Source organism: Nuphar pumila, chromosome 5 (assembly GCF_984573655.1).
Source record: "Nuphar pumila chromosome 5, dmNupPumi1.hap1.1, whole genome shotgun sequence".
Lineage (NCBI taxonomy): Eukaryota > Viridiplantae > Streptophyta > Magnoliopsida > Nymphaeales > Nymphaeaceae > Nuphar > Nuphar pumila.
In genome coordinates, this window is record NC_143253.1 from 21,371,125 (window position 1) to 21,395,174 (window position 24,050).

Here is a 24,050-nt window from a genome sequence, read left to right on the forward strand (position 1 = left end):
ACGATAATCCGCTCATGGAGAGAGACAGAAGCTGCAATCAGTGGGCGCACCTCACTGCATTTTGGTACCAATGCTAGCATACACCTACTTTCGTCTGTGGTCACGCACGAGTTCCTTATATGCCTCCCATTCTTCTTGGATATTGATACTGCCAGACGTTTTCTTTTTGTGTGGTGGAGGAATTCGTGAGTGTGTTGCGTCCGCTGGCCTTTCTCGGCTTGATGATGGAGCTGTTAACATTGAAGTGATAAACAGAAAAGACAAATTTGAGGCAGACAAGAAATACCAAGATGCACATAGCAGCTTGATGAACCAATAAGTAGGAGATAAAATAATGATAGAGATGCACACAGTATTGTAACAGTTGCAACAAAGAGAACCTTGCAGGAAAAGCCCATGTAAGGATGTACAAGGCAATAATACCAACACAAGGTTTGTGATTGATGCACAACATGGAGCATGGAAACTTTCTTTTTTATTCAACAGGGGAAAACCTGGCCCAAGTCAGAAACTGAGTCCGAACCTGGTTTGGTGCCGGTAAAACCCCCTGCATGATTTCCCCTTTTTCACAGGGTAAATCCGCTTGCTTCGACCAAGATAAGGGACACCCCCCACAGTGAGTTTTGATGGAGCATGGAAACTTACCAATATCTTCGGTTGGACTTGTAAAACCACTAGGAACTCGTGATGGTGGAGACCTTTTGGAATGAGTTGCCCCTGATGACATTTCAGGCTTCTTAGAAGAAATAAGAGCCGATGGTAGAAGAGCATCAACAGCATCCCGCTGCCTTTTCCTTGCAGTCAACAAGTTGTTGGTTGTATTTTGCCTCCTATCTTTTTTATTCCCGACAAAAAGCCTGCCTTGAGTTATAGGTGAATCTGTAGATCTTTGACCCAAGTTATCACCCTTAGGCAACCATGATAGGCTTGAAGTTCCAACAGCAGAACTATTTTCATGACATGCATCTGCTTGATCAATAATCTTTCTGGAGTTACCACCTCTTTTTCCTTCCTTTGCATTATTACCATCACCAGAAGTGCAAACAGCAGAAGATGAAATAGGAACTCTGCTTTGACTAATATCACTAGCCTTAGCAATTTCAGGTGATTTAAAAGGTTCACTACCAAGAGCAATTTCACAGGGCGCACCTTCCTGGTAATTATCTTTTCTCTCTCTCTTGTGTCTTTCCTTGGTGCCAGAAATACGAGCAGAAGGCAAATCTGCTTGTCTTCGATGACTAGTGTGACCTGTTTTATGGACTCCTAATGATGACGACATTTTGATACCATGGCCAGTTTCCTGGTGGGCATCATCCCAAGCAACATCTCTGCGCAACTTGTAGCAGGACTTCTTGGTATGCACAGCATTAGATGAACGACTAGCAGAAGGTGAAACTGATGGTTTGCTTTGAGTCATGCAACCAGCTGTACCAATTGCTGACAAAGAATCTCCATCAGTAACAGTTTCATGAGGTGCATCTGCGTGATGAGTATCTTTTCTAGACATAGCATGCTTCTCCATATTCAAAGCCCTATCATTCCGCCTATTGTAAGTTTCATTTTCTCTTTTTGTTATGTGCTCCCTGCTTCTCTCTGCCATTGAGGTCTGTTTACATTGCTCCGCTGGTCCACTGGCATCACATTGAGAGTCATGACTTAATGATCTGTCATGCTTAGTTGATCTGCATGAATCCAGCTCATGAATGTCCTTGCACATGTCTCTCAGGGCTCTACTTTCCCTTTTCCTTTTTTCAGTAACATTGATCTCTACTGCACATTTGTCTTCTACACTGGGGATTTTATCTTTAACATTTTTCCCTTCACATTCTTTTTCTGTTGGGGTTCCATGGTTTCTCGAAATGAATGAGTTTGACCTAAAAGCTGACCCATATGGCCTCCGAACTGATATTATCAAATTTCTTTCTTTTGCATTACTAAGCAGATCAGCCCAATGAAGGTTGGTCTGCAAGGTCTTTGCATTGCCAACAACCCACAAAGAAAGCTTAGCTCGTGTAAGAGCAACATTCATTCTTCTTATATCTGCAATAAACCCAATAGTGCTTGAACTCATGTCAGGTTCTTCATGATTAGCCTCAGATGCTCTTACTGTAGAAAGTACCAGAATATCTATCTCCCGTCCTTGAAAACCATCAACAGTGTTGAATTCAACATCTGCAGAAGCAAGAGATCCAAAAGCATCTGTGAATCGTGTTCGTAACAGTGATACCTGACTTTTGTAGGGAGATATAATGCCAATTCTCCCAGGAACAAATTCTGAAGGATACCTGACTCAAAATAACAATAAAAAAAATGAGTATATATGTACATGCGTGCAAGCAAGGAAGATAAAATACACCATCCTATGCTTATTATTTTAAGTGGCATTTGAAGGTAATAAAAGTAAACCTTTTATTCAGAAACCTCAGTACTTCAACAACCGCATCTGCCTCAGCTTCGTTTGAGAAGGAAACCCCACCTGAACCTTCCCCACGATGTTCATAACCATCAGTAACATCAAAGAAGACATAAGGCCCAAGGAACATATTTTCATGAAATGGTGCAGACTTCTTAGATGCATCATGGCCATTTAATAGCTTCCTTTCATAGAAATGCAATGATGGAAACTGGCATATCTCGGGGTGCATTCGATACTGAAGTCAGCAGTAAAAAACCTTGTTAAACCAAAGGACTTTCATTTGAAAACATAACTAATTTCAGCGAAAGTAAAGCATAAATAAAACTTGACACTGACACGTGTGCACACACAGTGTATGTGCATTTTAATGACTTTTAAAAGTTGTCAACAGCATTTTCAGCAAATTCCATTTATTCCACTAAAATTGTTGGAATACCACAGCTGTGTCTAGCATTAGTCAGCACTCCCATGCTGTGTTATATATCTAAAACTAAAAATACTGGCCTAGTTACTCCCATTCCAATATCCATTCATGTGTTAGTCATATTGGAAAGCTTCATAAAAATGGTTGTATCCCTGTATCTGCAGTTGTATCCATGTGAGATAGCTTGACATCAATCTACATGATCTCTGATGATAGTTATATCCCGTTTCCTAATGACATCCAAGAGGTCTTACTAGTTGCTTGCAGAAAGAAAGAGAAAGAGTGGCATTACTTGAAAAGAAAGCTAGTCTGTTACTATGTAGTCAAAAGTGCTAGCCGGTGCCTAGTCGGTAGACCCATAAAAAGACTAGTTGAGGACTAGGCAGGACTAGTCGGACTACTCCAATTAGAATATAAAAAAGTATACAAAGTATACATAAAAATATGTTTAATTCTTTTACTAATAAGATATTTTCATCACAAGTACAAAATTACACATGCTTTTCACAAAACATATTAATATACATAACCAGAATTGTTCCCTTGCGACTTACAGTGTACAGTTGCGCTTAGAGTCTGTTTTGCTTTTGTTGAGTCTGATGTAAGCTGCCCGGTTCAGGTGAATCAATACCCCGAAGGGGCAGCCCGTATACTTGAACTGTAATAGCCTGCAGGCAAAATTGTGAATGAAGTAAATGCGTTGAGCTTTCTTTTGCTCACCCTCGGTGTGATTGCTTCTTGTGATTGCAATTTTTCTCCCTCAATTCTCTCTTGCTCTCTTGCACTCTGATTACAAGCTTCTGTGACCGGCAAGCGAGCTGACAAGTAGGCTTGCGGCGGCGAGGAGGGATCGTCGCGCCGCGCTGGCCCATTGAAGGAAATAGGCATGTGACAAGTGGTACCAGAGCCCGTTCTCGTACTGGAAAAGGGACTCCGGAGTCGATGTCGACAGACACACCGACAAGCTGCGATTTGTGAGCAAGACATCGTGGTGTCTTATCAAAACTTACGCAACACCAAAGGCAAGGCAGTTGCCGAAGCTGAGGAGATGGGTTCACCTCGGGGCCAAGAAGAGTTGGCTGCAACTATTAACAAGCTGGTGGAAGAGGTGACTTCGCATAAGGAAGCGATTTCACGCGCATGTGAATCATTCAATGGACTGAATGATGTGGTGGCGAGCCTGCAAGAGCAGGTAACCTTATTAATGGGGCAGGTCACGTCGTTGATGACTACAGTGGCCAATTTGCAGACTGAAGTAGGGGAGCTTCAGTTGAAGAACCGTACGTTGCAGCGGACGGTGACACTAAATGGCGGAAATGGTAAGAGGCCATCAAGGATTAATGTGTCAAGACCCACAAAATTCAATGATTCTCGTGACAGCAAAGTCATTGAGAACTTCTTGTTCCAAGTAGAAAACTACTTGGATATCCAGAATGTGACCCTTGAAGATCTGAGGATTAAGGTTGCAGTGGTCTTACTTAATGGAGATGCTATCGCTTGGTGGAGGCAGAAGTGCAATGACATGGAGAGGGGTCAATATGTGATAGACATCTTTGATGACTTCAAAATGGAGTTGCGCAACTACGTCATGCCAAGAAATGTGCAAAGGCAGGCTTACTGGATGGTTCGTGAGCTCAAACACTCTGGTTCGTTGCAAGACTATGTCAGAACGTTCCAGAAACTTATGCTGGAGATACCCAATATGCCAGAATATGAGATGCTCAACTGGTTTATTGTTGTACTTCAGCCATGGGCACAGTCTGAAGTGGAAATGAGCAACCCTCGTATTTTGGAATATGCATATGTGGCGGCCGAGCGCTTAGTTGACACTCAGCGCAAGCCTTTCACTCCCTCAACCAAAGTCGAGAAGAAGCCTGACCACGGAGGCAAAAAAGATGAGCGGCACGACGATAAAGGTGAAGCGTCGACACGCCCTCAATCCGAAAAGAAACAAAACTACACAAGGCATAACAACAGCAACAATGGCGCAGTTGTGACATGTTGGTTTTGTGGTGATATACATATCGTCAGGCAATGCCCAAAGCGCCTTGTAAAGGACGACGAGCAAGCCAATGTTGCACAAGAAGAATGCAGCGATACTGAATGCAGTGACACAGAGACTATGCAACCAAGGATGAGAGTCATGCGATCGATTAACGCAACTAGAAGTTGCGCAGCTAAGAACATGCAGGTCAGTAAGGAACTCATGTACGTAGAAGTCATTATGAATAAAAAGTTCAGCAATGATAGACTCTGAAGCCACACACAACTTTGCCTAGCGGGAAGAGGTAGAGCGGTTGGACTTGAAAACTGGGTCAAAGCAGAGGACCATCAAAACAGTAAACCCTGAGGCCAAGCCCATCCTTGGTGAAGCAAGAGATGTGGCTACTTAAGTGGGGAGTTGGGTCGGCAAAGCCAACTTCTGTGGTGCCCCTAGACGATTTCAAGGTGATTCTGGGTATGGAATTTCTGCGAAGCCAGAATGTTATGATGCTGTCAAAGTTTAACACATTGACGATCATGGGGTCGGACCTGTCTCACACAGTGCAGTGTCTTACGCAGAAAGGCAAGTCTTTAGTGTTATCGGCAATGCAACTGAAGAAGGGTGTCAAACATGGCGAGCAGACATTCTTAGTTGCAGTGCATGCAGAAGAAGGGAAGGTAGAAGCAGTAGTGCCGCCAACCCTAGCCCCATTATTGGAGGAGTTTCGGGGGGTGATGCCTCCGGAATTGCCAAAGCGTCTTCCGCCAAGACGTGAGGTCGACCACAAGATTGAGTTGACCTCGGGAGCGAAGCCTCCCGCAATGGTTCAATATCGTATGGGGTCAGCTGAGCTGAAGGAGCTGCTGAGGCAGCTAGATGAGATGTTGGACGCAAGCATTGTTCGTCCATCAAAAGCCTCATTTGGTGCCCCAGTCCTCTTTCAGATGAAATATGATGGCTCTAAACGGTTATGTGTGGATTATCGTGCTTTGAAACAAGGTCACGGTGAAGAACAAGTACCCATTGTCATTGATAGCGGACTTGTTCGATCAGCTAGGCAGTGCCCGTATCTTTTCCAAGCTAGATCTGCGATCAGGTTACTGGCAGGTGAGGATTGTTGAAGGTGATGAGCCGAAAACAACTTGCGCCACCCGTTATGGTGCTTACGAATTCATAGTAATGTCATTCGGGCTGACAAATGTTTCAACCACGTTCACGACTTTAATGAACCAGATCTTCTACCCTTACTTAGACAAGTTTGTGGTAGTCTACCTAGATGATATCGTGGTTTACAGCAGCAACATGGAGGAACATGTCGAGCACTTGTGAACAGTGTTTCAGGTGTTGAAGGAGAATGACCTCTGTGTTAAACGAGAGAAGTGTCTCTTCGGGCAGGAGGAAATTAGCTTCCTTGGCCACATTGTGGGGCGTGGTGTGCTGCGTATGGATGGGCAGAAGATAAGGGTCATCCAGGAATGTGTTCCGCCAAGCAAAGTGCCAGAACTGCGGTCATTCCTCGATTTGGAAAACTATTATCGGTGTTTCATCGAAGGTTAATACCTCATTGTTGCGCCTCTCACAGATTTGTTAAAGAAGAATCGGGTATGGCTCTGGACAGAAGCGTATGTCTTCGATGGCTTGAAGAAAGCCTTGGTGAGAGAACCAGTGTTGCGATTTCCTGATCATTCGAGACCCTTTGAAGTCCACACGGATGCCTCAGACTTTGTCATTGGCGGAGTTATTATGCAAGATGGTCATTCGATCGCATATGAGAGTCGAAAGCTGAAAGATGCAGAAAGGCGTTACACAGTACATGAACGTGAGATGATCGCCATTGTGTATTGCCTTAGGACCTGGCGGCACTACCTCTTGGGTGCTGAGCTCGTCGTCAAGACAGACAATGTAACCACGAGCTATTTTCAGACGCAGAAGAAGTTGACGCCTAAATAAGCTCGATGGCAGATGTTTTTGGCTGAGTTCGACTTTGTCTTGGAGTACAAGGTTAGAAAGACCAATGTTGTGGCGGATGCCCTGAGCCGTAGGGCTGAACTGGCAGCTGCACGCGCGGAGCCTTCTGAAGTGCACTTGGAGGGCGCATTGCTGAGCCGCATCCGCAAAGGTACGCAGAAGGATCCGACTGCACAACACCTTGTTTCTCTGGCGCATGCAGGAAAGACTCAGCGATTTTGGCTACAAGATGGCCTCCTCGTAACAAAAGGGGGACGTATCTTCGTGCCGCGATGGAAAAGCCTTCGCCGAGAACTACTTAAGGAGTGCCATGATACATTATGGGCCTGCCATCCTGGTCAGGAGCGGACCTTAGCACTCCTTGAGCGCGGCTACTATTGTCCGCAGATGAGAGACGACGTTGAGGGGTATGTGCGGATATACCTCATCTGCCAGCAAGATAAGGGGACAAATTAGAAGGTTGTCGGTCTCCTTGAGCCTCTACCAATTCCAGAACGTCCTTGAGATAGCATCTCTATGGACTTTATTGTTAGTCTGCCAAAGGTAGAGGGTCTTAGTTCTATTTTGGTCGTGGTGGATCGTTTCTCAAAGTATGTCACCTTCATCTCAGCTTCCAAGGAGTGCCCTGCAGAGAAGACTGCAGAGTTGTTCGTAAAGCATGTGGTGAAGCACTGGGGCATACCAAAGAGCATTGTGAGTAATCACGATACTCGCTTCACGGGCAAGTTCTGGCGTGAAGTATTTCGGCTACTTGGCTCTGATTTGTTGTTTTCAACAAGCTCTCATCCGTAGACAGAGCGCATCAACGGGATACTGGAGCAGTACCTTAGGCACTTTGTTAGTGCCAATCAAAAAAATTGGGTGAAGCTCCTTGATATGACACAGTTTTGTTATAATCTGCAGAAGAGCGAGTCTTCAGGACACAGTCCGTTTGAGATAGCTACGGGGCAGCAGCCACTGACCCCGCACACTCTTGTCGCACAAGAAAAGGGAAGGTCATCCTTCGCCTATCAGTTTTTTCGCGACTGGCACGAGCAGAATGAGTTGGCGAAGATATTCTTACACAAAGCGGCAAAGAGAATGAAGAAGTGGGTGGACAAACACCGTCGGCCCGCGGGGTTCCAAGTTGGGGACCAGGTGCTGGTGAAGTTATATCCTGGTCGCACAGGCATCTTCTGCGGGCAGCACCGCGAACTACTCAGAAAGTATGAGGGACCCTTCACCATCACAAAGATAGTGGGCAAGTTGGTAAAGCTGGAGTTGCCCCCAGACTTCAAGGTGCACCCGGTGTTCCACGTGTGCAACCTCAAGCAGCTTCATCCAGATGATGGAGACCCGAAACGCAGTGTGCCACAACGCGCTCCCATCATGCAGAGGGCCCCAGCAGCACAACGGGCGAAGAAGCACCTCAGTCAGATCCTTCGTCACAAGATCAACTACTTGAGGCAAGCGAAGAAAAACTTGGTGCAGTGGGAGGAAACAGCGGAACCAACGTGGGAGCCTGCATTCCGAATGAACAATCGTTACCCGACTGAAGTTAGGGCTTACCACGAAACAGATGGCGCCGAGGACGGCGCATGATTTAAAGGGGGGAGCATGTTCCCTTGCGACTTACAGTGTACAGTTGCGCTTAGAGTCTGTTTTGCTTTTGTTGAGTCTGATGTAAGTTGCCCGGTTCAGGTGAATCAATACCCCGAAGGGGCAGCCCGTATACTTGAATTGTAATAGCCTGCGGGCAAAATTGTGAATAAAGTAAATGTGTTGAGCTTTCTTTTGTTCACCCTCGTTGTGATTGCTTCTTGTGATTGCAATTTCTCTCCCTCAATTCTCTCTTGCTCTCTTGCAATCTGATTACAAGCTTTCGCGAGCGGCAAGCGAGCTGACAAGTAGGCTTGCGGCGGCGAGGAGGGACCGTCGCGCCGCGCTGGCCCATTGAATGAAATAGGCCCGTGACAAGAATATAATATATATAATTGTACATACACAGATATATATATATATTCAATTATTCATAACATATTCAGTATAATCAATAAACAATAAAATATGCTTTCAGCTTTTCACAGACGCACAATACACATATATAAATAACATATTACATAGTCCATAATACTAAACATGCTTTCAGGCTTTTATAGAAAAAATCATCAGAAACAAAGAAACACACATATATAAAAAAACATAATCAATTAAAATTAATTGTGCATGCTTTCAATGTTTCACAGAAACCAAAGCAAAGTAACACACACACAAATATATATATAAGCATGTTTTCATCATTTCACAGAACAAATCACACAAACACACGCACATATATATAATTATAATTTCAAAATAATAATTTGTTGTAAACCAATTTTCAGGTTTTAAGATGTAATTTAGCTGTTTACTTTTGTTTTATTTTGCATTCAGCACCATGGCACATTTTTATATTAACACTTGTACGTTTCTTATTAGAATGATCTATACTACAACATTAAGAAAATCTTTTCCTTTTAAACATAACCTAAAATGTAAAGCTTGTTTAGTTCAATATTAAGATGGAAAAGGATGTTGTGGTTTTAGATAGCTAACCTTTCAATAGCAAGCAAAATACATTTTATATTTTCCTTTACCTAGCCTATGCCCAACCTCTGGCTCAGCTCAACTAGTTTCAAGCCAATACGATTGACCTTGGGCCTACTTTGGTTGGCCCACCCAGGTAAAACACATAAGCTTCTTTCCTGACCAAATAGGTCAAACAAGTCTCATAATCATTTGTTTTAATGAGTGTCAGCAGAAACTGCATTATTGAAGGTGTGCTTCAATACCTTGGTTCACACAACCAGGGTATTCTTCAACACTAAGATCTCAGATCAGGTTCTCTGGCCAAACATCCTTTCCCCAAACAGATCCTCATTTTAAGTGACTGTTGACGATCTCAGATCCCCCATTTGTGTAATGCTGAGATCTGGTGTGGGACCCACACAGACCAAGTTATTCCCAAGGCAATTTTTATCCCTTCTTTCATATCAAAGTTTGCAAAAAGGGACAACCATGTTACCAGATAATTCAAAGCTCAAGTTCACCCTCTCTTTTCTTCTCCTTTCTATTACAAAGCAGCGAAAAAATATAGCAACAGTACGAAACACAACCCTTGTGCTCTATTACATCATAGACAAACTGTAAAGCCCGTTAAAAAAAATCTGTGTCGGACACGTGCCCTGCACGCGTCGGACATATGTCAAGGTCGGTCCGTTGTGTCGGATCCAGATCCGAGCTGGACCCGAGCCCGAACACGGACCCGGCTTCTCAAACGATCGAGAAGCTTGTGACTTTAAAAAGTCATAGGCGTCTCGGGCGAGGGGCAGAAACCCTCGCCCCTTCTCTCTCTCCCGTCTCCATCCCTCCCTGCGGCCACCGACGCCGGCGACTCGCCATCGGCCACCGCCTTCGTCCTGGGTGCTGCAGCCACCGACGATCGTGCCTCCGACTACCTCCTCTCTGCCTCCCGTCTTTGGCAGCATGTTGGCAGATGCCAGTGATCGGAGCCACGGTGACTTCCGTGCAACGACGACCCGAGAACCCCCCTCTTTGTCCCCTGTGTCGCAGGACGCCGACGTCAGTGACCTTCGAGCTCCGGCAACCCTCACTACCTCCTTTCTTCTCTTACGTCTGTTGCCTCAATAGACAACCCGACAACCCTTGTCGCCTGAGTTTCTCGTAGCTGCCGACCTCCCCGTCGTCGGCGATCGTAGTTGTCGGCTACCTCCCCCCTTCGAGCTGGAGTCGGCAACCTCAGCCGCCAGCAACGGTATCGCCGACCACCTCTTCACCTCCCTCTCTCTGAGTTCGGTAGACTTCCCGGCGGCCTCCACACTCCGACGACCCCGTTACCCCCGACATCTCTCTCTCTCGTCTTCCTCATTCTCATTTGAGTCGTGTTGACTACCTCCACACGCAACACCGATGACTCCCCTCTGATAAACCCTCGGCAACCCCTGTTCTTGACGCCTCTTCTCTCTCTGTGCTCGCATTTCGGCATAGCTCACCGTCGACACTCCCCGTTGCCGGATCTTCTGAGGTAAATCCCTTCCCCTCATATGCTTGTTGTGTCGACAGGGGGCTTCGCTCCCACTGTCCCTCTTTTCCTTGCCGGCAGGGGGCCAGAGCTCCCTGTCGTTCTTTGTGTTGACAGGGGGCTCTGTTGCCCCTGTCTGTTTTTCCCTAAGGGCAGGGGGGCGGAGCCCCCTGCCGTTTGTGGTATCGACAGTGGGCTCCGCTCCCCTTGTCCCTCTTTTTCTTGTCGGCAGGGGGGGCGGAGCCCCCTGCCGTTGGTGGTGTCGACAGGGGGCTCCGCTCCCCCTGTCCCTCTTTTCCTTGTCGGCAGGGGGGGCAGAGCCCCCTACCGTTTGTGGTGTCGACAGGGGGCTCCGCTCCCCCTGTCCCTCTTTTCCTTGCCGGCAGGGGGCAGAGTCCCCTGCCTTTCTTTGTGCTGACAGGGGGCTCCGCTGCCCCTGCCTGTTTTTCCTTGAGGGCAGGGGGGGGAGCCCCCCTGCCGTTTGTGGTGTCGACAGGGGGCTCCGCTCCCCCCCCCCCCCTGTCCCTCTTTTCTTGTCGGCAGAGGGGCGGAGCCCCCTGCCGTTCGTGGTGTCGACAGGGGGCTCTGCTCCCCCTGTCCCTTATGTTTTGTCGGCAGAGGGCTTAGCCCCCCCCCCCCCCCTTGCCATTTGTTTTGTTGACAGGGGGCTTTGTTCCCCCTGTCCCTCTTGTCTTGTCGGCAAGAGGCCCTGTTGTTTGCCTTATTGCGGCAAGTGTGGCGGGGAGCCTCTGCTCCTGCCTTTCTTTGTGCTGGCAGACGGGGAGCTCCTGCTCCCTGCCTCTGTTGTTGTTGCCAAGCAGGGTTGAGGCCCCTGCCTCTGGCACTGCAACCTGTGAGAGGCCTTGCTACCTTTATTGCTTCTCCGCAGGGAGCTGAGCTCCCTGCCTACTCTCGTGTTTGGGGTTTGGTACTACTGCAGGCCTTACCGGACCCGCTTCTCGTTTTTATTGCGGCATATACTAATGTTCTAAGCATCGCAGGTTGAACGGTGGATCTAGCTCGCCCTCTGTAGCTCAAGCTCTTGTTTGCCTACGTCGCAGGCATACGAGGACCCGCAACCCCCTAAGGTAGGAGATTCTTGCGTGAAAGGACAATGAACGGATAAATGCTAAAATAAGGAAAGATAACTAAAAGAAGATGATATATATATACGTATAATATATATACGTATGTCTTTACCTTCAAGGACGCGGTTTCGCGATCCTTGTCCTCTTTACTATTCTCGCACTTTCCTTTCTGTTGTCGTCGCGCTATATGTGCCCACGCTTTTCATTCCTTTCTTTACATTTCATGTCTTTTAACTCAAGGACGCGGTTTCGCGATCCTTGTCCTCTCTACATTTTCGTACTTTACTTTTTTTCTGCTCCGCGCTTTGCGCCATGGCATTTACTTGTATATGTCTGCCTTTTTTTTTACTCCAGGACATCCTGGTCCTCCTTTACGTTCTCGCACTTTACTTTCTTGCATTTACTTGTTGCCCCGCGCTTTATGCGCCATGGCCTTGCTACTTACTTTACTCTTCGTACTTTACTTTCTTGTGTTGTCGTGCTTGCTCTTGCACTTACCTTTTGTATGTGTTCGTCTTTACCTTGTTGTCGCACTTTGTGCATATGTTTTGCTCATGCATGTATTCTTATCTCTGTTGTATGCTTCTTTACTTGCTTACGCTTATCGTTCACTCGAGGTGCAACCCCATGCCTCGTGAGTCATCCTTTACACTCGCTTAGTTAGTATAGGATCTCATACTTCCGTGAGTTGCTTGCGTAGTTGCCTGCTTGTGTGTTTCGATGATCGAGGTATGATTTCATACCTCGTGTGTAGCTCTAGTGTTCTACCCTCGCGGTGCAGCTTCGTACATCGAGTCTTGCCCCTTGACTTGCCATTGTATTAGTATGTGCACGGGTTTATCCCTTGTCAGCTTGCACTTCCTGAGTGCAGCTTCGAGTGTACAGTGTATAGCGTTTTACTTGTTTTAAGAGTCACGACACACACTTATGCACTTCGGTTTTTCAAAGATGATGGTCTTAGGTGCGTACCTATTTTTCAAAGATGTATAGCTTTGTAAAGCAGAGATAGCAGCTGGATCTCTCAAATCGATGTATTTGGGAAAGGTGTGTTACAACCTCAGTTCGCCTATCCGATACGACTCAGATAACCTCGTTTAGGAGCTTGTGCACGAGTAGGGCGACAACCTTATTGAGGTACTTGCGTCATCGCTAGATCGACATTACATCACCTCTGATGCGAGACCTAGTTTCTAGGCTTTTTGGTCAAACCAAGATAGTAGTGTTTTCCTTCCTTCGTGAAGGTATTGTTATTGGATTTCTTACGAGGAATCCATGTTCATCCTCTTGTAGTTGTATCCTTAGTCACGTACGATATGTTTGGGCTACGAAGAGCAGGACGAGAGGTCCGTAGTAACCTCTAAACGTGTATTGACACATTAAGCTAAATCCTGTTATGTTGATATTCGCCTAATAGGCAGAATACTTGCGATTATCTAAAGGACCCGAGCATGATACGTTGGAACTTGAATGAGTTCACTGTGGACTTCTGTAAAGCAGATGTGTTGGAATTTCCTGCGAGAGATCCTTACTTCTCTCATCGTGGTTGTACTTTTGAACAGGTATGTTGCATACTGCGGTGAGTAGGATGAGAGGTGTTGGTTGTCTCGAACGCGCAATGGCGCGTATAATTCACATAAATGATAATCATGCGCCTTCACAGGCAAGATGATCGATTGGGTTGAAAGACCAAAGCATGTAGAATGGGACGGCAGTTAAGAAACCCCCCGTCGTGCTCATTCGGGACAGTTCATCAAGAGATGATGGATGGTACAAAACTCTGATGGACAGTCATTAATGACAATATCGAGCAAAGATCTGACTTTCCCAATCATCGGAGGTTAGGGGAAATCCTTCAGGCCACTTCTGCAGAACTTCAGATGTGCATCCATTATGCCTTTGTTTGCCTTTGGGGATTTACTCTCTTGGTCACTGACCGTTTCCTTAGGAGCGGACTCAGTCAGTCATTCGGGGTATAATAAAATACATAGCATAATGAACCCCCAAATCGATTCTGACTGTTTCTACATTTTGCCTTATGCGTACCCACAACGGCAGACTCATAATGAGACAAGATATAACTTATACACATGATCATGAGATATGCATGTTGTGACTGAAAAGAAGTGTTTTCTCTGGTTACGGGTCATGGATTTGAAGATCCAGACCCGTGACATTCACTTCTTCATTAATGGCATTATGTAATACTGATTATTGTAATGAGGGTATTTTGGTACCCTAATTAATTTTGTAATCACATGTTAATATAAAGGAATACACAGCAGCCGACCCAATGATTAATGGGCATCGGTCTCTCCCAACTTCTCTCTCCCTTTCTCTATCTCTCTCTCTCTGTTTTTCAGCTCTCACGCGTGGAAGGATCTGGAGATTCAAAATCTAACATGGTATCAGAGCCACGCTTCAGTTGAAACTGGAATCGATCTCAAAGGTACGTCCGATAGATCTATTACTTCTCGATTTTCTCTTCTAAGTCAAGAAAATATTCCTCAGTCCCCTTATTTCATTTTTTTGGTTCACGTCTGACCCATCTTTGGTCTCCCCACATTCTTTTCTTCTCAATCAAGATCTGATATCAATCAGATCTGAAGATAATCAGATCTGATTCAGATTTGTTCTCTTCTTCCCACGGTTTTCTTTCTTCTTTTCTTCTCAACCAGATCTGATATCAATCAGATCTGAATATTATCAAATCTGATTCAGATTTGATCTCTTCTTCCCACAGTTTTCTTTTCGTCTCCTTTATTTTCTCAGATCTGATTCAGATCTGTTCTCTTCTTCCCACGGTTTTCTTTCTTCTTTTCTTCTCAACCAGATCTGATATCAATCAGATCTGAATATTATCAGATCTGATCTCTTCTTCCCACAGTTTTCTTTTCGTCTCCTTTATTTTCCTTTTACTTCAGTGGTGGCCGAACCTCGGTTTCCCCACAGTTTTCGTTCGGTTTCCTCATTCTATCACTCAAATACCCAGTTTATCGCTCTTGATAGCAGCGTGATCTAATCACGCAGGGCCCTATTTTGATTCAGCTGCATCCTTGATCAAGCCGATACATTCTCATTGTGTCAATTCATAGTAGGAATTCATATTCACATTGATTTTCTTTGGGATTTTCATATCCGATATTTCATTTGATATACAAATCAGAAATCTGATTGACATTCAATTTCTGTTTCAAATCAGCAATCTGAATTAGTTTCTGCAGTCTGATAGTCATCAATCTGAATTAGTTCCTGCAAAAAAAAAAACTGCAGGTGTAAGCAGATTGTGCTGAATACATTCTTAATTCTGTGAAACATGAATTTACTTCCTAGTCAGTCAGTTCTTTCTTCAAGTTTCCTCAGCCAACTCGTGTCTGAAAAATTAAATAATGGTAACTTCTTGACTTGGAAGAGACAAATCATACCTTTCATTAGGAGTCAGGATCTTTCAAGACATCTGGATGGATCTATTCCAGTTCCTCCTGAGTTCATATCACAAGAAGAAAAGGACAGCAAAGGGGAATCTACTACCGTATATGTTAGAAATCCTGAATTTGTGGCTTGGATGAAAAGAGACCAAGCGCTTGTTGCTTATATTACATCAACACTGTCACAAGAGGTTCTAGTAGCCATTCCAGATGACTGCACTGCCATGCAACTTTGGAACAGACTTGTTCAGACATACTCACAGGTTTCTCAGGCCAGGATTATGTTTCTTATAAGAGAATTTCAAATGTTAAGAAAGGATTCCATGACCATCATGGAATATTTGAACAAAATGAAGGTTATCACAGATCAGTTAGCAGTTGTTGGAAGTACAGTTTCTGATAAAGATTTGGTACAACGAACCCTCAGTGGATTGGGACACGACTATCACATGATTGTCACTTCTCTGTTATATTTACCTGAGCTGCCCAACTTTGAAGATCTGCGCGCAAAATTGTTACAATATGAGATGAATCTAAAGGGCTTTTCTGAAGACTCATCTATGCATACTGGGGCACAAGAAGTTCTTGCTACAGGGATTACTTATGCACGAGGACGAGGAAGCTATGATATCAAGGGAAAATGAGCACAAGGGAGAAGTGGTCATGGAGGTCATGGATTATTGCCTACACCCAACTCATATACCAACCCACAAAGACAGAGGCCAATTCCTACTTGCTTTCTGTGTAATAAAAAGGGGCATATCAAAGCCAACTGCTAGTTCAATCCCCTACATAAAGGAAAATCAACACAAACTGAGGCAAAAAGAGGCACAGACAGTACAAGGACCAACGGAGAAGTAAAAGAGTTGTTGTTGTCAGCTTTAGCAGAATTGAATCTGAAACAAAATGAGCAAGGTACTTGGTATGTGGACTCTGGCGCAGCGACTCACGTTACTGGTGATGCAGGTAAGCTCCTAAAACTTGTTCCTTACATTGGTAGAAGTAGTATAGTCACTGGAGATGGATCACACCACTCTGTCTCGCATATTCGAAACTCCATCATACCCTTGCCTGAATCTTCCATCAATCTTTCAAATGTTCTTTATGCTCCTAATATCAAGAAAAACATTGTTTCAGTTTCTAAACTTGTTGATGATATCAAAGCCTCAGTTGAATTTACTCCCTCTTCTGTTCTTATTAAGGATCTCTGCACGCAGGAGACATTCGCTAGAGGAAAACGACAAGGCAATATGTATGTTTTTCAAGAAGATCCTTCAGCACACATTCGCTCTGCAAACCCAAACTTGAAGCTCCAATCATCGTTGTCTTCTGAAAGCCCTACCTGCGTTTTTAGTATCTCTGAAATCAATAAGCCAAACCTTTGGCATGGTCGTCTAGGTCACTGCAGTAGTAGTTTCATTGAAAAGCTTGTTTCAAATAACCTCATTCCCAAGTCAAGTTTAGGAATAAATGTCAATGACAACAAATGTTCTAGTTGTCTCTTATGTAAGAGTCATGTTTTACCATTTCATTCTATCAATAAAAGAGCTTCAAGACCTTTTGAGACTATCTGTTTTGATGTTTGGGGGCCTGCTCCAGTTGCTTCCATGTCTGGAAGTAGATATTATCTTTTATTTGTTGACAGTTATTCTCGCTATTCCTGGATATTTTTCATGAAACATAAATCTGAGACTTTCAAGTTGTTCTGTAACTTCCATTCCTTTGTCAAAAACCAATTTTCTGAAAACATCCTAAGTTTCCAATGTGACGGAGGAGGTGAATTCTCTTCCATTGACTTTACTAACTTTCTTCAAAGTAATGGGATAAGGAAAAAGGTGTCTTGCCCACACACACCTCAGTAGAATGGGATTGCTGAAAGGAAGCATCGCCATATTGTTGAGAGTGCGATGAGCATGATGCATGACAGTAATCTTCCGATCACTTTATGGACAGAGGCTTTTCATTCTGCAGTTCATGTGATAAATCGATTGCCCATGACTATTTTGGAAAACAAGTCTCCTTACTTGTCTCTTTTTGGTATACACCCCAACTACTACGATTTGCATGTGTTTGGATGTTTATGCTATGTTTATGTTGACAGTTCAAGGAGACATAAGTTTCAGGACAAGGCTTTGAAGTGCAGGTTTGTGGGTTATGCTGATGACTATAAAGGGTACAGGTGCTTTGATCCGGTGAGCAAGCACATCAAAATATCAAGAAATGTCATCTTCGATGAATTGAATTTTGATTGTCGATGTACTAGTTCTTCAGAATCAAAACATAAAGTTGAGGCTTATTATCCTTGGTTGAATTATGAACTTCTCTCAGAAGCTAGTGATGCTTGCTCAAATTGCACTCAAAAGGATAAGAAATCTTTGTCTACTGATGAAATGATTGATCATGAAAATACAGACCCAACTTTGAATCCAGGAAGGTATAAAGGCCTTGTCTACACTCGACGAGAAAGAGAGTCACCCACCATAGTTGATTCAGACATGGACACATCCTCAACATCCAACATTGTTGATACTAGAAGATCCACACGTTCTCGCCATCCAATTGAAAGGTGGGTCAGTTATGAAAATTTCTCATTAGATTTTCAACTCTTTCTAACAGCCTTGAATAAAGAAGATAAACCCACAACGTTCTCTCAAGCATCAAATTCCAGAAGATGGATTGAAGCAATGAATGAGGAGATTGAAGCTCTACATGAATGTGGTATGTGGGAAGTCGTATCAAGACCACCTGACAGAAACGTTGTTGGTTCGAAATGGGTGTACAAAATAAAGTATAAACCAGATGGGACTATAGAGCGATACAAGGCGAGGCTTGTAGCCAAAGGTTTTACACAGAAGCAAGGACAGGATTATGATGAAACTTTTAGTCCAGTGGTGAGGATGGGGACAATCTGAGTCATACTTTCTTTAGTTGTTGAACACCAATGGACCATTAGCCAACTTGAAGTGAAGAATGCTTTTCTTCATGGAGATTTGAGAGAAGAAGTTTACATGGAACAACCCACTGGTTACGCAGAAGGTAATCCTACAAAATATGTATGCAGACTAAAAAGGGCGATATATGGATTGAAGCAGGCATCTCGATCTTGGTTTGACAGCTTTTCTCTTGAAATACAAAAATATGGTTTTAAGAAATCTCTTTTTGACCACTCCTTATTTATATTTAAGAACCAAGACACAATTACTCTGTTGTTGATATATATGGATGATATCATCATCACTGGCAGTTCCAATGAGCACATTGAAGAAGTCAAACATCTCTTGAATCAGAGGTTCAAAATGAAGGACCTTGGCAAACTACGGTACTTTCTTGGAGTTGAAGTCGACAGTTCCTCTGAAGAAATGACTCTCACTCAACATAAATATACCATTGATGTTCTCAATAAAGCGGGTATGAAAGACTGCAAGCCCTTGAATACCCCTAGCATTCTTCATCAAAGGCTTAGCTCTCAAGACGGAGATCCATTTGATAATCCCACACAGTACCGTAGCATAGTGGGTATGTTACAATACCTCACTTTTACTCGCCCTGATATAGTCTACTCTGTGAATCAAGTTTCTCAGTTTATGCATGCCCCATGTGAAGGGCATATGGAAGTCGTTAAACGGATACTACGATATCAGAAGGGAACGGTTGGTGATGGTCTCATATATAAGCGAAAGACAAATGGGCAAAGTGCACATGAGATCACTATTTATTCTGATGCGGACTGGGCGGGAGATCCAGATGAACGCAGATCAGTATCCGGCCATTGTGTATTTGTTGGGATGAATTTGGTTTCTTGGAGTAGTAAGAAACAAAAGGTTGTTGCCAGATCCAGTACAGAGGCTGAATACAGGTCAATGGCAGCCGCCACTGCTGAGGCTACTTGGGTTAGACATCTACTGACAGAAGTCGGAGAATCGATATCTCTATCACTTCTTTTGTGTGACAACCAGAGTGCCATTAGTATGTCTTTTAATCCAATCCATCACAGTCGGGCCAAACATATTGAAATAGACCAGCATTTTGTGAGACAAAAAGTAGAAGAGAAAGAGATTGAGCCTGAATTTGTTCGAACTACAGATCAAGTGGCGGATATATTTACAAAAGGATTGACAAAGGACAGATTTTGGACGTTAAAAGGCAAGTTGTTCATGATTCAAGATCATGCACAACTTGAGGGAGGGTGAAAAGAAGTGTTTTCTCTGGTTACGGGTCATGGATTTGAAGATCCAGACCCATGACATCCACTTCTTCATTAATGGCATTATGTAATATTGATTATTGTAATGAGGGTATTTTGGTACCCTAATTAATTTTGTAATCACATGTTAATATAAAGGAATACACAGCAGCTGACCCAATGATTAATGGGCATCGGTCTCTCCCAACTTCTCTCTCCCTTTCTCTATCTCTCTCTCTGTTTTTCAGCTCTCACGCGTGGAAGGATCTGGAGATTCAAAATCTAACAGTGACGTAAATTGATTGCTTGCTTGTTAGCTCGGTAGTTCGGTACGCTACTCGTTGAGCTATGCACGTATGTCGAGATGTTACTCTAGTTGGTTAAACTACTTACGCAGTTCCTTGCCTAATAATAACTAGCTTCTCATACTAGTCAATTGCTTATAACACTAGCATTATGCTAGTCGTTACTTATTATGATATAACTGCTACCGTATGATTTCTTTTCATGAGTAACTTATGAATTGCTTATAATACAATGGCTTATACTTTACGATTAGTATAATCACTTGCCGATGTAGTGTACGCATTGTTATGAATGCTTGTCTTATGAAATTGCTTTGTTTGACTGTTGGATAGAGTTAGTTACTCTTCACCTTTAGAATTTGTGAGATCGCTATAGTTGCTTGTTTAGCACTATGATCCTTTCTGCTCTTGTATGTAGTTGTTTGCTTTACTAGAGCTTTGCTTACTCCACAGTACTTTTGTTAGATCTGCTAGTCTTGTTTTTCTTGCTTGATCTAGCGATTATCTTGCTTATTATAGCACTTGTTCTTTCTTGTCTTTTGCACCCCTACTAGTCTCTTGTGAGACTGACCCATTTCATGGGCAGGTGGTGAACAGGTTATACAGCTTGCGATGGCATGATGACGTGATGCGTTCAAGGCGAGACCCCTTTCCTGACGTTGCGCTCCTGGGGACACTTTTGATAGATGTAGTATAAAGTTTCTTTGAAAGCATCTCTTCTGATTAGAACTCTGGATTACTAAAATTGTATTACCAAAACGTGCTTCTTCTTTTCATTTCAATAAAATATATATTCGAGTTGCAAATCAGTTTATAAGGGGAAGATTGTATTTGTGTTGTAATGCGCCCAAAGTCTAGGGACTTGCTATTTTAAACCTGACCTTCCGCTGAACTTCTATTTCCAACTCTGATAAATGATTGATTTCAAAGCTTTCAACATTTTTCATAAAAGGTTTCAAGTCTATGATTTTGGGGCGTTACACAAATTGAACCTAATATGTTGGCCTCAAATTATCCTTCAATGAATCATTAAAAAGGAGTGAAGAACAGTACTGAACTTTATACCTTTTGAGGTTTTGCCCACCAATTTAGTAGACAGGTAAGCCAATATAAAAATAAGAGTTGCATGAGAAGTGTTCAGACTAATGTGGATATTGTTAAGAGAAACATCACTTATCAAAAATTCCTTTTACACTAAGTCACACGGATTCGGCTAACTAAGTGTCGGACTCGGTCAACTAAGTGTTGGACTCGGTCAACGCATCAGGGCCCCGACACGGGTGTGGGTGGACACGGTCAACTAAGTTTCGGACTCGGTCAACGTATCAGGGCTGAGTCCGTCCACATTTTGGACTCGGTCAACTTTGACCGAGTTTATTTGTGTCCATTTATTAAAATTAGTTTTGGACTCGGTCAACTTTGACTGAGTCTATTTTTGTCTATTTATGATAAGTTTTGTTGTTATCGCACTCACAAGCTTCTTTATGTGTTATATTTTTGGTAAGTTTGTGTTGTTACTTAATAGAATTACTTTTTTTATTTTTGCTTTAAAATTTACAATCTTATTATTGTTATATATATAGCCGTGTCCCCGTGTCCAAAAAATTTCAAATTGCTCTGCACCCGTGTCGCACCCGTACCTGCACCCATGTGACATAGCTTTTACATAAACCTTGAAAAACTTGCCCCTAAAAGGACTTTGTCATGCCCCTAAAATTTGCATTCACTTTTGAGTTGAAGATGATAATCTGACTGATTTATTATTTGCAATAATTTTTCATACTACAAAGCATCGATTATACATAATTAAACTTTGTAGCCGTGATGACAGCAATCAGAATAGTAAACCAGACCATATTGAACATATTTCAAGGGGTTAGATCAAGGTTACCAGATGAGGAAGCGGAAGTGGGAAATGAAACGATAACCGAAAGCGAGAAGCGAGATATTTTAAAATTTATAAGCGGGAAGTGAGGAATCCATTTAAAAGCGAAATAGGAATAAAAGAGGAAGTGGTATGGGATCAAATTGGAAGCAAAATACAAATCAAAGGAGAAATAAATAAAAATGATTATTCTTAAATTTTGTGATTTCGTGTAAGAATTAAATTCTTCTCAAAATCTGAAAATGATGTTTGCAAATTTAAAGAAAGCACATGAGAAGTGAGCGGGAAGCATGAAAGAAAGCACATGGAAAACATAAAAAGAAGCGGAAAGAAGTGTATAGGAATCATGTAGGGAAGCAGGGAAGAAACGTGTGGGAAGCATAGGAGACGCGTGAGAGAATCAAAATTCCTATCAAGTTTCAGACGCGAGGAGTTTCGTGCTTCCGAAGCAGGTTTCGGGGAAGCGCACTTCCCACCTATCTATGAAGCCTCTGGTAACTGTGGGTTAGATCTATATCTATCTATTTGGATCCATGAAACCAATTAGCATATTTATGACATTAAACAGTAAACATATGAAACTCATTCTGCATAGTTGGACTGTATCATAACCAAGGTTATCAATACACAGGACTGGAATCACAAAAACAAGCTTCAGAAGTTATTGGTTTGAACCTAGACTTGGATTGGATGTTTAGGAACTAGCCCACAATCCATCTGAGATAATGCTAGAGAGAGGGAGTTCACATAACACACACCAGGATTGAGAAAATGGTGTTTTCAACATCCAATTAAAAGGCAGTAATGAATAACTTTAGGTTCAGTTTCAATTTTATTATCAAAACATATAGCCAGGAGATGCCTAACAGTGGCTTCCAAACCATTGCCACATAAGTGCAGGCAAAAACACATTAGTGCCTCATCATAGTAATCATACCAAGGTACCGAAGTAATCCACACAAAGCATATTTGCATGTTCTGAAAAAGGCATTTAACTAGCTTATTGGTCTCCACCTGTGTATAACTGTTTAGTTATACACTGCCGGTCCCAAGCCCGGATAAAGGAGGAGGGTTGCTGTAATAAGCAAAAAAAAAAATTTGGATCGGGTCGGATCCAGTTTTGGACCCGACCCAGATCCAAAGGGGGGACAGGCGGTCGGGCACCCCGACCGTCTCTCCCGTGCCTCTTAAGGTCGAGGGAAGGGAGGTGAGGGAGGTTCACGAACCCCCCTCCTCATTGTCTCTCTCCCTCACCGCCTCTCGATCTCTCTCGTCTCTGCACCCTCTGGAGGCCCCTGTCGACCCGACGTCAACGCCGCCGCCACCTGCGACAGCCTCCGATGCCGACGCTGCGGCCGTCGACGACCACCAGGTACGCCCCCTTTTCCTCGCAGTCTCTTCTCTCTCCCTCACCTCTCTCTGTGGCCACGGGAGGGGTCAAATCCCCTCCCTGTGCCCCCTTTTAGCAGGGGAGGGGCACGACACCCCTCCCTGCTCTCTGTTACGGCAAAGGAGGGGCTCGGCACCCTCCTCTCTGCTGCTCTTCGTTACGGTAGAGGAGGGGTTCGGCCCCCTCCTCTCTGCTGCTCTCCGTTAAGGCAAGGGAGGGGTCGAGCCCCTCCTCCCTGCCTCCTGTTACGGCAGAGGAGGGGTTCGGCCCCCTCCTCTCTGCTCCCTCTGTCACGGCAGGGGAGGGGCCGAGCCCCTCCTCCCTGCCTCCTGTTACGGCAGAGGAGGGGTTCGGCCCCCTCCTCTCTGTGCCCTCTGTCAAGGCAGGGGAGGGGCCGAGCCCCTCCTCCCTGCCTCCTGTTACGGCAGAGGAGGGGTTTGCCCCCCTCCTCTCTGCTCCCTCTGTCACGGCAGGGGAGGGGCCGAGCCCCTCCTCCCTGCCTCCTGTTACGGCAGAGGAGGGGTTCGGCCCCCTCCTCTCTGTGCCCTCTGTCAAGCCAGGGGAGGGGCCGAGCCCTTCCTCCCTACCTCCTGTTACGGTAGAGGAGGGGCTCGGCCCCCTCCTCTCTGTCCCCTCTGTCACGGCAGGGGAGGGGCCGAGCCCCTCCTCTCTGCTCCCTTTTAGGCAGGGGAGGGGCTGAGCCCCCTCCCAGCCCTTTCGTTTGGCAGAGGAGGGGTTGAGCCCCATCCCTGCTTCGTGATACGGTAGGGGAGGGGCTGAGCCCCCTCCCTGCTCTTTGTTTTGACGGGGGAGGGGGTTGAGCCCCTCCCTGCTCTTTGTTACGGCAAGGGAGGGGGCTGAGCCCTCCCTGTGCCTCTTTTCTCGTTAGGCAGGGGCATCGCCCCTGCCTTCGCTGTTTTTC

At 44.4% G+C, this 24,050-nt stretch overlaps 1 protein-coding gene across 1 annotated transcript in view; it reads right to left on the reverse strand.

Moving 5' to 3' along the window:
* Positions 1–392: 392 nt before the first annotated feature.
* Positions 393–24,050, reverse strand: part of LOC149837069 (uncharacterized) — a 126,473-nt gene continuing 102,815 nt past the window's right edge. Inside the window, exons 20-21 of the mRNA XM_090007960.1 lie at positions 2,407–2,651; positions 393–2,285 (exon numbers count right to left, since the gene is read on the reverse strand). Of these exons, the coding sequence (XP_089864086.1) occupies positions 476–2,285; positions 2,407–2,651 (2,055 nt within the window). The 3' untranslated portion in view covers positions 393–475. The remainder of the gene's footprint in view (positions 2,286–2,406; positions 2,652–24,050) is intronic.